Below are 11,693 nucleotides of genomic sequence, written 5' to 3'. Positions count from 1 at the left end.
TGTAACTTGCAATAGGTTTATCAACATACCTGCATGAAGAATTACCTTACAAAAAGCGCAAATACACATATTTAACGTTAAACAGACAGACGGATAGATAGATTATTATATTTTATTTAATATGCCTGTTATTATGACAAACCCTGAAAGCCCTTCTACACTGTCAGGTTTTGTTAATATAATATTCAGTACTAACTAATATGTCAAGAGTAGTTTCCTTTATCATTTTGAAGAAATCAGACAACAGTGGCTAAATCATGTGGTTTTCACTTAGTCCAAAGAAAACAAAGTTGCCATGGAAACTGACTATCCATGAAAAAAACAACAACAAATAAACAGCAACATCAAAACTTACTTAGCTGCCCACCTCTTTTAGGATTTCCATCAATCGGTCACTTCCTTAACCTCCCTTCGGTCAATCATGTTTATTTGCTTTATCATCCTTATTTATTGCGTTGCTAGGATTACATCTGGATCAGATCCCTGACATTTCATTCAGTGTTAAGGTGAAAAAAACCATTTGTATATTGCCTCTACTCCCCGGGGAGGGGGGACACTTACTCCGCGAGGTCTTGTACGAAGATGCCAAGGGTATCCGTGTTTAAGTAAGTAAACAAAGAAACCAGGCCACTGTCACCTGCAAATCTTTGAAGGACCACGTGTAGAGTTTCAGCAAGTGCCTTCAGGCGGTCAGCTATGGGAGTTTATTCACAAAAGGGCTGGTCCCAAACAGTGGACGCACCAAACCTCCCTGACCTTGTTTCATATCTCATCGCACAAAAAAGTGCACTATAAAAGGACTCCATAGTTCACAAGATCTCACAGACAGAGGATACCCAAACCAACCGCAAACATGATCCAAGGTGCGTGCGTGTCCTAGGACACGTAGGACGTTTAACTGTGGGATATGCGCTGAGCTCCTGGATATACCGATGGTGGCTAGCTGAGTTTGATTACGATGTTTTTTCTTCCATGAACAGGTCCGCGTCCAGCAAACAACAGGAAAGATATTCTCCTCAACATTTTCCTTTTCCTCCTAGCTACAAAATTTGACAAAAGCTTTCAGTTAACGCTGAGCGACTGCGGATCAGAGTACAGGCGTCCAGGTATAGTTTTCATTTCTGACTAAATCACACAAAAAATTAATTGCTTGTTTACATCATGAAAAATCCTAATGATTTAAATTAGCTCATTGTGATGTATGCCTTCAGGTGTTTTCATGCTTGTAATTCAGTCCAGTTTGATTAACTTGGACAACTTTTATTCGATTCAGTTGTTTCTTTGCCTCAAGTAAGACTTTGTACAACTTTTTGCGCCACTAATCTGGTCCTTCTTGTCACGACAGAGTATACAGACATTTCTGTAGACTGTGGAACGGAGTACATCAATCTGGCTATCAAATTCTGTCCTGTCATATACACCGGCTACAACGAATCAGAGTTAATTCTCAACAACATAAATAACCCTGAATGTCATGCGACCCTCGATACTACTGTTTTACCTCCCGTGGCCCGATTTAGGTTCCCGATTAACTCAACCAATGCCTGCGGCAGCAACTTCGTTGTGAGTAATAGCTATAAATCAAAGGAAATCATATAACGTAACTTTTTACTCAAAATAAAAAACTAAATGGTCAGTCTGTTTCATGGCATTAAATACAATTAATTCTTAATTCTTAACGTTATTCCACAGACAATAAGGAATACAGGGACAGGAGTATTCTCAGACTTCTCCAACATCGAGACGGTCAACATCAGTGGAATTGTACAATCGAAAGACATAACATCAGGCACTGTGACATATAACGCCGAGCTGAAATACTACTACTCATGCTCTTATCCTCTGGAGTACCTGATCAACAACACTCAAGTGGATGTGTAAGCGCTCATTTTCTCTCATGGTGTAGCATACCGGGTCTAAGATTCGTTTACTGAGGATAAAAGAACAAAACCTGCTGGGGAATCAGCGTCTTGGTGTAGTATCGCTCTCTGAGAGCTCTCTCAAAGAACATCTAAACCCAGTTGGTCCATCCCTGTTGTGCTCAAGGGACAGGAAGATGATATTGTAAGCACAACAGAGAGACGCAATGACGCAGATACACACAGCTAGTCTCTGGGTTGTCCTCAGTGAGTAATTGTGGGCAGTTTCAGCTTAACTTTAACCTAGTTATGTCTTCTCATAGGTCGACCTCCTCGATTGCAATAAAAGACAACAATGGCAGTTTCATCAGCACTCTGAGTCTCCGACTCTTCAGTGTAAGTCTTTCCCAAAGTGAAACAAATCTATAGATCTGGGCACGTATTCACAAAACATTTTATCTTAAGACCTCTCCGAAGTAACAGTAAAGGTTTTTAGCTAAGTTTAGCTTACCTCAATGCTGCTGAGACTAACTTTTACTAAGGAATAGAGAGAAGTCATAAGCTAAGAGTAAGGGTGGGGTTGACCTTGTTATGAATGATGTCTGCATGCGTACAAATTATGTACACAGTGATTGGTTGGGGACTGGAAGGGAGGGGTCAGAGATTTGCTCATAGAAATATTGTTGAGTGTGATTTTTTTGTTAATTGCCACATGCAAAATGCAGTCCAAGTGTCACTAATACCTAAAACGTATATGTTCAGAAGTAACAGCTGTTACTTCTTTCCCTACTGGTTAATGAAAACAAGGATATAATCAAAAGAAAAAAATTGTAGTTGGGATAACCTCCAAAACCAAAGGTGATGCCTTTTTAAAAGCTCATTATCATTTCAACAATGTTTATGTTCCAGGCAGATTGTCGGCAACAGTCATTTTACAATAGGAATCCTCTTTACTACTCGCAACGTTTCACAAATTTAGAAGTTAGTTTTAGGGCTAAAATTCTTGGTGGAATATTCTTAGAGTTAATATTTTAGAGTCCTGAATTTGGGACTGACACGGCCATTATTTTTAAGCTTTTCTCCTAAACCGGCGAGCTATGAGCTACTTTTAGTCGTAAGATGTTTCGTGATGGGCCCAGATCAGCTAGAGGCATAAACAAATCTAAAATATTAATTAACTGAATTTCTTTTCATTTTCAGGACGTAAACTACACCCAGCCTCTTATCATGCCTGCCGTTGGTATTGAGCTGAAGACTAATGTGTATGTGCAAGTAGAGGCCACCAACTTGACCTCCCAGTAAGACCTGTTTCGTCGAGTATCATTATGGCAGCAAATGAATAAATTTTGCATTAAAGTCGACACTTATGTATTTCACAGGTACTTTCTGCTGCTGGACAGATGCTTTGCCTCCGTTTCCACCATCCCCACCACCAGGACCTACTACGACCTCTTTATGCCGTAAGTTTAAACATAAAATATTATTAGATTTTTGTTATATTTTAACCCAAAAAGCACTGTGCCTTTACTATGGCACTTTGATCTATACTATGGTCTTGGACAACTGCAACTGTTACATTACCACTTTACCATGAACGTAAGCTTGTTTATAAAACTCTAAAATCTGTCCAGTAATATTCGGTGGGCCTGAGAGAGAGCAATTTGTTGTTTGATGATTTGTTTGATCAGTTGCGGTGGTGATCGGCTCACTAAAATGCTGGTGAATGGGCAGATGCAACTTGCTCGGTTTTCGTTTCCTGCTTTCCGCTTCACAGAGCAGCAGAACCAGACAGTATCAACGTATTATCTGCACTGCGTTACAAGACTCTGTGAAATATCAACCTGCAGTGCATTTAGGGTACATTTTCATATTATTTGCTCCTGAGCCAATTATAATTTCTATAAGCTAAGCCTATAGGCTAATTAAAAATACCATTTGGCTTAAGATGTGTAGGTTGTTTTTTCTTTCATTGTACATGTTCAGTGAATTTGCCAAGATTTGCATTTTTGGGGGTATAATGGGATATTCAGTTCATCAAGCCAGAGACTAACACTGGCCAAGATACTTTTTAGACTCACGATGCTCTATGGCTCTTTCTACAGCAATGTGGCAAACGAAAAAAGAGAGATGTTGTGCCTTTGACCACCACTTCTCCAAAGAAAGTCACAGAAACCAGAACCATCACATCAACTGCCATCATCATACGTGGAGATAGTGGTATGTTCCTTCCTCTTTGTGAAAACAAAATGAATTATTGATCTCCGACACTACTGAGATTTAAGTTACTTGCATTCCAGATCTGAGAAACTGACTTTATTCTGTTTATGTCATTTCAGTTGTGGCAACAAAAGAGGAAGGTAAGCCACAACTACTTCACACATAAAGCATGCAATATTTGTCCAGATTCACTTAATTTTCCAGTGCTAGGGAATAATTTCTTAAATGTAGCAATGTTAACTAATTTAACTAAATACTAGTTTAAAGAAACAAACATAGGCAAGAACCAAACGTTCTTTTGTGCAATGTTCATTTTAATGAATCAGTTTGTTCAGATGATTCATCTAAATGAACTTGAATCAAGTCTGTCTGAAGCGTTATGTATCTTTTTATAGATAAACAGTACTGCTGCCTATCACAGTTTTTGACATTGTATTTTAGTTTTATTAATATACAAAACAATTGTATTATTTTACACTTAAGAAATGTAAATTACAATTATTTAAAAATATTATTACAGTCATTCTGATTTGGTCCTCAAGACACATTTCGAATTAATATCAATGCTGAAAACAATTAATGTAAATGCTTAATTATAATTATACATTTTACGAAACTTCAAAAGAAGTAGTATTTTTTTTTAAAAGAAAGATTTTACTCGTTTGAACCATTTATTTCTGAATGAAAGTAGTAATTTCTTTAAAAACAAAACTTTTGAGCAGTAGTATAGTTCGCCACTTTTGTTGGTAGCTTGCAGTCAATTCTAACCTCATGTGTCCTTGTTTTGCAGCAGTCACAATCAGCACGGAAAAACCTTCAAACTCCTCCGTGGGTCTTGCCGTGGCTGTGGGTGTCCTGGCATTCGCCTGCATCATGATCGTAGGAATGGGAGCAATTTTCTACAAGAGACACTGGCACAACGCACCTTCAAAAATGCCCCGGTGAGCTGAGACACCCTGTTCTTGCTCCAAGAGTGGACTGCTGGTCCCCGCCGGGACGATCTCTCGCCGCTGGAGGGCTGAGCAGGGCTCAGCGTAGAACTGTTTCGGACATCTTCATCTTTTCTATAGCGTTTTTTGGTGAATAATCATAGCATAATGTGATTTAGAAGAGCAACAGTGCACCACACCAGCTCTACACCTTAATCTTGTGTTTAAGTTTAGCTTGGACCTGGGAATACATGTTAAAAGCACAACCACCGTAGTTCGTATAAAAGGCCATATGAAATCTCTGTGATTTTGTGTTTTTGAATTGAAGTGCATTAAAAGTGCTGACCCATCAAATGAATCCAATCCCAATGAGCTCACACTGCGGTACCTGTAAAACACAAAAAGGAAATAAATCTGAATGTGTGTGGAGGGTTTGGAGCTCTTCAAGACAGTCCCTACTACCTTAAATGTTATGTGTTATTTATTAAAACCTACTCTTTATGCTTAACCCTCATGCAATTTTGACACCCCTATATGTAAGAGACTACTCACGCAAGGCCCAAAACATCCCTGCATTTACAATGAAACGTATAACTTTTAAATCCACACTTTTAAAGCAGTAGCAGAGTATTACAGATTCCTCCTGCATGTCTGACTTCATAAATAAAGAAATGGAAATGAAAGCAATTTTAAATGAGAGTGAGCCGAAGGAGAGTGCAGCAAAGCGTTGATTTTTAGATCTAAAGTTATGTTCTTGGCTCTGCACTTTGTATCTTTATAATTCCTATGGCAGGCTGAGCTCTTAAAAGTAGATGTATATTTGTGATTCATCCATTAATGCATGCTTCGTATGAATAAAGGCTGCTGGTACAAGAACAAATCACTGTCCTCTCGAGTGGGTTCTCACTTAGTAGCATAAAATCATGACATCTGCAATGGAAATGAAATTAGACTGCCTGAAAATAGCATTTGGGCATTTTAAAACTATTATGCACGCTTAAAATGTGGCAGGGGTGAGTGTAAAAGGTTGTAAAGGTAGAAAATGCGCGTTTAAAAGTTGTCTGCTGAAAATAGATGCCTAAATGAAGTGGGTCATGCAAATTCATTCAGAAAAGGGGGATTTCGGGTGCCACTGCTGCAATACTAGTATGGAAATGTGAAGTGAAATCTGATCACAGTCTAATATCATTTTACTGTGGCCTGTCAAATGCGCTAATGCCTGACCTGTATATTGTAAGGTGCCTTTACAGCTATGAGTAACCTATTTTCATTGTTGTCATTGTTTAGGGTCTTAAGGGTCACGTTTTACTGTGTCTGACACCTGAAACTGCTGTTACAGACAAGCTGGAGAAAACGTGATCTTATCCTACCCTACCGAAAAAATACCTCTCATAATTATCACCAGATTACACAAAACGATCAAACAACCATTCGCTCCAGTCAGTTTTTTTTTTTTTTGAGGTCACGATTGGGACAGAAACCCTGTCGAGTCCTCAGTGTGCAAGACGCCCGGAGGGGAAAGGACAGATTCGCAGACGGATCCAGCACAGAAGTAGGGCACATGATGATTCATACTGTCAGATGTTGAACTAGGCCATCATTTTGTGGCTCTCCTTAAGTCTCTTTGTTTCTTTTTCACTTTGTTTTGCAAGCACCGTTTCAAATATTTTACCGCCCCGCATTCTGACTCACCCGCATAGGGTACAGTGGTTTTCCGAAAAAACGTAGCATGAAAATAGAACAGATATTTTATTTTTAGGAATTATTAATCCGGTTTTCTTATCTGCAGTGTCCTACATAGCTGCAGTTGCCAGAAATTTACTGTAAGAAATACAGTAAAGCAATATTTTGGTAAAGGATATGCTAATGTTAATATACCAACCAATTTGAACAACTAAAGTAGGTCATGGAAAGGAACGGTGGCTGATAAATATGCATAGATGGAGTACAGTTATACCCATGCCAACACAAAACACCATTAGGGTGTTACTAAAATAATCCAATAAACTGAATACAACACACACACTTCACCCAACAGTTCTGTGTTTCACTGAACGGCGCCCTTAGCAACCACCGTTAGCAACATACACAATCGATACGTGGCGTGTTTGAAACTTTTTAGCAGAAGGACTACATTTAATGAATTTCAGCACTATATTTTACTTCAGTAATATATTTGCAGTTTTATTATTATTTTATAAAAGCAGTAAGGTACAAGAGGCTGTGCTGTATCATGCACAGCCTCTTGTACCTTATTGCTTACAGTAAATTTTTTTATATTTAATAATGAAATCTCAGGCCAGCATCACTCTGATGAGTTTAGCCATTCAACATTACAAAGCTATCAGTTTTAATATTTAAAATAACTTAAGAGTTTAAGTGATCTTAAAAGTGATCACATAAAACAAATATATTACCGATACAGATTTTTACATTTAGACTTGAACTTGAAACACATATAAACATATAATAAATATCATATTTACATCTCAGCAAAAATACAGAAATTAAAATTGAAGTTATCAGACGCATTCGTAAATATAGACAAATCCTTTAAGCTGTAAGTTTTTTTTTTTACATTTTTCTTCGTCCTTCGTGGTTATAATCTGTTATTATGGCTGTTGTTACTTTAAGAGCTGTCGCTGCTGAATGTAACGCGGTTCTGACACGAATTGTATTTAATCTCAACTCTTTTTACCTTTTTCTGACCCAGTCCAGGTCTTAAAGTCTCTATTAATGAGCTGACGAGTTAAATCGGTCGTGTTATACGCGCAAAGATTCAAGCGCAAGCCTGTATCCAGCGCCAAATGAACTACGTGCACGCAATGTCACGGTCAGTTAAACCGTAAAGCTACCAAAAAGACGATGAAAGCTGGCTTAAAACTGTGCGAGCACGTGACATATTTTGAATAAGTCACATTTAAGGACGTTCAAATGGTTTTCAGAATTGTCGTGGAGCAGGAAGCGACGTCTCGCTCATTTAAAAGTATAGTTTAAAAGTATAGCGGAAGAGCGCTCGTTTGACTCGCACCTGACCCTGAAGTGGAGCGCGCGTCTGAAACGTTAATTGCGTTAAATATTTTTAAGGCGTTAATTTAAAAAAAAAAAAATCACATGAGTTAACGCGCTACTTTTGATACCACAAATATTTATATATTTGCATATTTTTTACTGTATTTTAAAATCAAAATTTAAGATAAATTTAAAGACTATGTAAAAAAAAAGGTTAAGATTTAATAAAATTTTTTATTTAATTTACAAACAATGCTGTAAATATAGTGCATTAAAAGTGTAGCATACTGTTTTGCGCGTGCTGTACTTTTTATTCATAATATGGTGACTAAATTCTGTTTACAAATATTAATATAAGCTAGGCTATTTGTGTGTGTGTGTGTGTGTGTGTGTGTGTGTGTGTGTGTGTGTGTGTGTGTGTGTGTGTGTGTTTGTATGACACAAACTCACAGTTAACAATTAGCATTTTTATATTCACCCAACATTTTAACTCTAATCTTATATTGCAGTATGTTACGAACCAAAATCGGAGAAAAACAAATCAAAAGGAGAAAATGCATATTTCCACTGTTAAGTTGGACAAGTAATTAAATTAAATTAAATTGATTGCCACCAAATAGATCAAAGAGGTTTGTTTTTTTCCCTATTTATTTTACGAAGCTTTTCCCATCTTGGCTATCTCAGATTTTGTTGTATCTCTGCTGACAAACTAAGCCGAAACCAGTTTAGATTTACCCACCGAAACATTATTCTTTCATCTCCACCTTTGTTTCAAGCGCTCAAGACAATAGAATGGAATTTCCTATTGAGGAAAGCTTATTCATTATTCAAAGGCCCTGCATCACAGGAGTCATACCCAGTTATTAATGATAGAATGAGTGGGTGAGAGGAGTACCGAAGAAGCAAAGTAATGAAGGAGGTAGAGGAGAAAGAGGGCTGTGCTTTGAACCACACTGCAGGAGTGCTGTAAAAGCTTCAAAGCTCTGTGGCTTGAAGGAGACCTGCAGACCGAACACACATAAGGGCTATATAGAGCTCTGAGCCCAAACCTGCTCAGTAATCCTGTATGCCTCTCTAAAACCTCTTACAACAGTGGGATATTCCTACTGTCTAAAGACCACCAGCAGAGTCATATCCTCAGGTCACGGTCACACCTGTAGACTCACAAATAAGAGGACTTCACTGAAAATAAAGGACTTCCAATAGAAAGCGCTTCACAATGAAACACTTTGTTCTTGAGGAGGAAAAACTTTTGGTCTCGACTGCGATGGAGAGGCAGCCTTTATCTTCTGTGGAGTTTTGATTGAGTGTCTTTGACTGGTGCTCCAGTTTAGCATCCTTCAAAATCACAAGATATCAAAGGCAAATAATTTCAGCCTTTTTACAGATTGCATTGAACTGCAAACATCAACAACCTTTAAAACCTCGGGATAGATCAAACTGGAAAGTTTAAACTGCATTTATTTCATTTTGCTTTTTAAAGACTTTTTTTTTGTGCATCAAACAGTGTTAGTGGTCTAATGTTTTAATTATCATAACCGTCAGTTTACTAATATTATTATCATAATTATCTTTATTTTATTTAAATATGTTACCGTTTACAAATTATGAAAAAAATAAACATTTGTGCGATTACTGTATTTTATTTTATTCAATTTTTAAAAAAAAGTGAAGTAAAATACATTGTTTTATATAAAATATTAAAATGTACATTTATTTACATTTAAATATTTACAAATGATGAATTGCAAATACATTCATAATAAATTTACAAAATAAACTGATTATAATATAAACACTATTATAATTATCTTCGTTACAGGCATTTTAACATTATCGTCTAATTTTTTTATTTTATTTAAATATATGTAAAAATATTTTAAATAATGTCCAAAATACTTTATTATTATATATCTATAATGTTATTATTATTTAAAAATAGCAAAATAAATACAGTGATAATACTATTAATGGTATTATGTTATTGAAAGGTGCATATTCTAATATTATTATAATATAAATGATATTTATACTAACAAAAACATTTAAGAGATCAAATTATATATAAAAATACATAATAAACTGAAATACTTGGGCAAATAAAGTCTTTTGCTTTGGCATGTATCCTGGACTGTAGCACTATAGTGCATGAAGAGCACAAACACAACAGTCTTTTCAGTTTCCATTGCATCCGGTCGATATACTGTGATAAATATTACACTTGTCACCGAGCCCAATAATTGAACTATAATCATTACCTTGGGACACTGATCTATGGTCTTCAGACACGGTGGGATAGTTGTGGGTTCATCTCACGGGGGGGATCTCTCCCATCAGAGCTCATCATTGTGGTCAGCCTCTCGTGAAAGAAGAGACCTCATTCTAGAGCATGATTGAAGACAGAGAGAAAGAGAGAATTCAAGACAAGCTAGACTGAAGCTCTATGAGCAGAAAAGCTCCATGCGATTGCTTCTGTTCTGCTTCAGAGACAGCAGCCGTCATCTCAACGCACACACACACACTCTCAGACGGACATTGTGGGCACCACTGAGAAAGCATCTGTGACAGACGGCAATAAAGGTATAGAAGACGTTTTTAAAAGAATCACATTTCACCTGCTGTACTCATGAACACGGCAGCCTTAGTTCCACCGACTGAAACATCGCAGCACAAATAACGTAGTCTTATCACTCCCTCCTTGTCCAGGGCTGTCTGTTTTTGTTCGTGCCTGTATTTCGTGCTAGTCAATCAAAGTTGAACGGCGTAGCTCACGAACGGTATAGGTCAGGAAATTGGATCGAATCTAAACCTTATTCCTCAACCTGGGGCTGTTCAGCAGCTTCAGATCCTGTTGTTTTTTTCTGTCGGATCCTAGCCTTCGGTTTTGGGCACTGTTCAGAGTTGAATCGTTTGTTCAACTCTTTCTCCGAACGCCCTCGATGAACCAAAGGTGATGCGTGAAATATCAATGTGGCTGTGAATATGATATCTGAACAGTAGAGGGCAGACATGCAGCGGAAAGAGAACTGCTGCGTAAACTAGGCATAGAGAGAGAGAGAGAGAGAGAGAGAGAGCTGAATAATGCTCGGCCTTGCTAGGGCATTGAATCATAAACAATATTAGCGACATACCATTTCTATTGTTCCCCTGATAAGATTTAATAACCAAACGCTGTGTCTGATGAGGCAGAGAATCGTGCTTTTTTGTCTGGAAAAAAATGCATGTTGCTATTACACTGTTTACAGAATCATCGGTTAGAGGACAAACTCACAAATAAAACAATTCTGTCGTCATTTACTCACCCTCATGCCGTTCCAAACCCAAATGTATTTTCTTCAGTGGAGAACTAGATGGGGAAATGCGTCACGTAACCCGAGCGTAAAACAACCCTTTTTTTTCCATTAAGAGCTTACGGTTATACTTTATGAACACAAAAACAAAGCCAGCACAAGTTGGGAAAGAGAGAAATGAAAGAATCAAATATGAAGCTGGAAGAAATCTATACTTTATTGTTTTTGTGCTTTCCACGCACCTTGTTGGTTTCTTCAAATTGCGTCAGAAGCCCCCTCAAGAATGCTTGAGTGCTTTGGAACAACTTGAGGGTCAGTAAATGATTGGTTAAACTGTTCTTTTAAATATATATCAAAAACTTCTTGAGACATGCAGATCTGTTTGC

The 11,693-nt window shown here is 37.4% G+C and overlaps 1 protein-coding gene and 1 long non-coding RNA gene across 2 annotated transcripts; one reads left to right on the top strand and one right to left on the bottom strand.

Annotated features, from left to right (window-relative positions):
- The first annotated feature begins 427 nt into the window (after positions 1-427).
- On the top strand, positions 428-5,307 carry si:ch211-103f14.3 (zona pellucida-like domain-containing protein 1). Its single transcript, XM_043250117.1, has 11 exons — positions 428-863; positions 981-1,106; positions 1,346-1,563; positions 1,693-1,877; positions 2,183-2,255; positions 3,060-3,157; positions 3,239-3,319; positions 3,548-3,716; positions 3,962-4,076; positions 4,196-4,216; positions 4,867-5,307. Exons 1-11 carry the CDS (start codon positions 854-856, stop codon positions 5,019-5,021), a joined length of 1,251 nt encoding a protein of 416 aa, XP_043106052.1. The 5' UTR covers positions 428-853; the 3' UTR covers positions 5,022-5,307.
- Positions 5,263-10,948, bottom strand: LOC122352622. Its single transcript, XR_006251896.1, has 3 exons — positions 10,633-10,948; positions 10,276-10,399; positions 5,263-5,393 (listed from the first exon to the last, which is right to left on the bottom strand). It is a non-coding gene; the product is annotated as an uncharacterized LOC122352622 (long non-coding RNA).
- Between the last annotated feature and the right edge of the window lie 745 nt (positions 10,949-11,693).

This window comes from Puntigrus tetrazona, chromosome 10, assembly GCF_018831695.1.
Source record: "Puntigrus tetrazona isolate hp1 chromosome 10, ASM1883169v1, whole genome shotgun sequence".
NCBI lineage: Eukaryota > Metazoa > Chordata > Actinopteri > Cypriniformes > Cyprinidae > Puntigrus > Puntigrus tetrazona.
The sequence above is the reverse complement of the archived record's forward strand: the minus strand, read 5'-3'. Positions and strand labels throughout refer to the sequence as shown.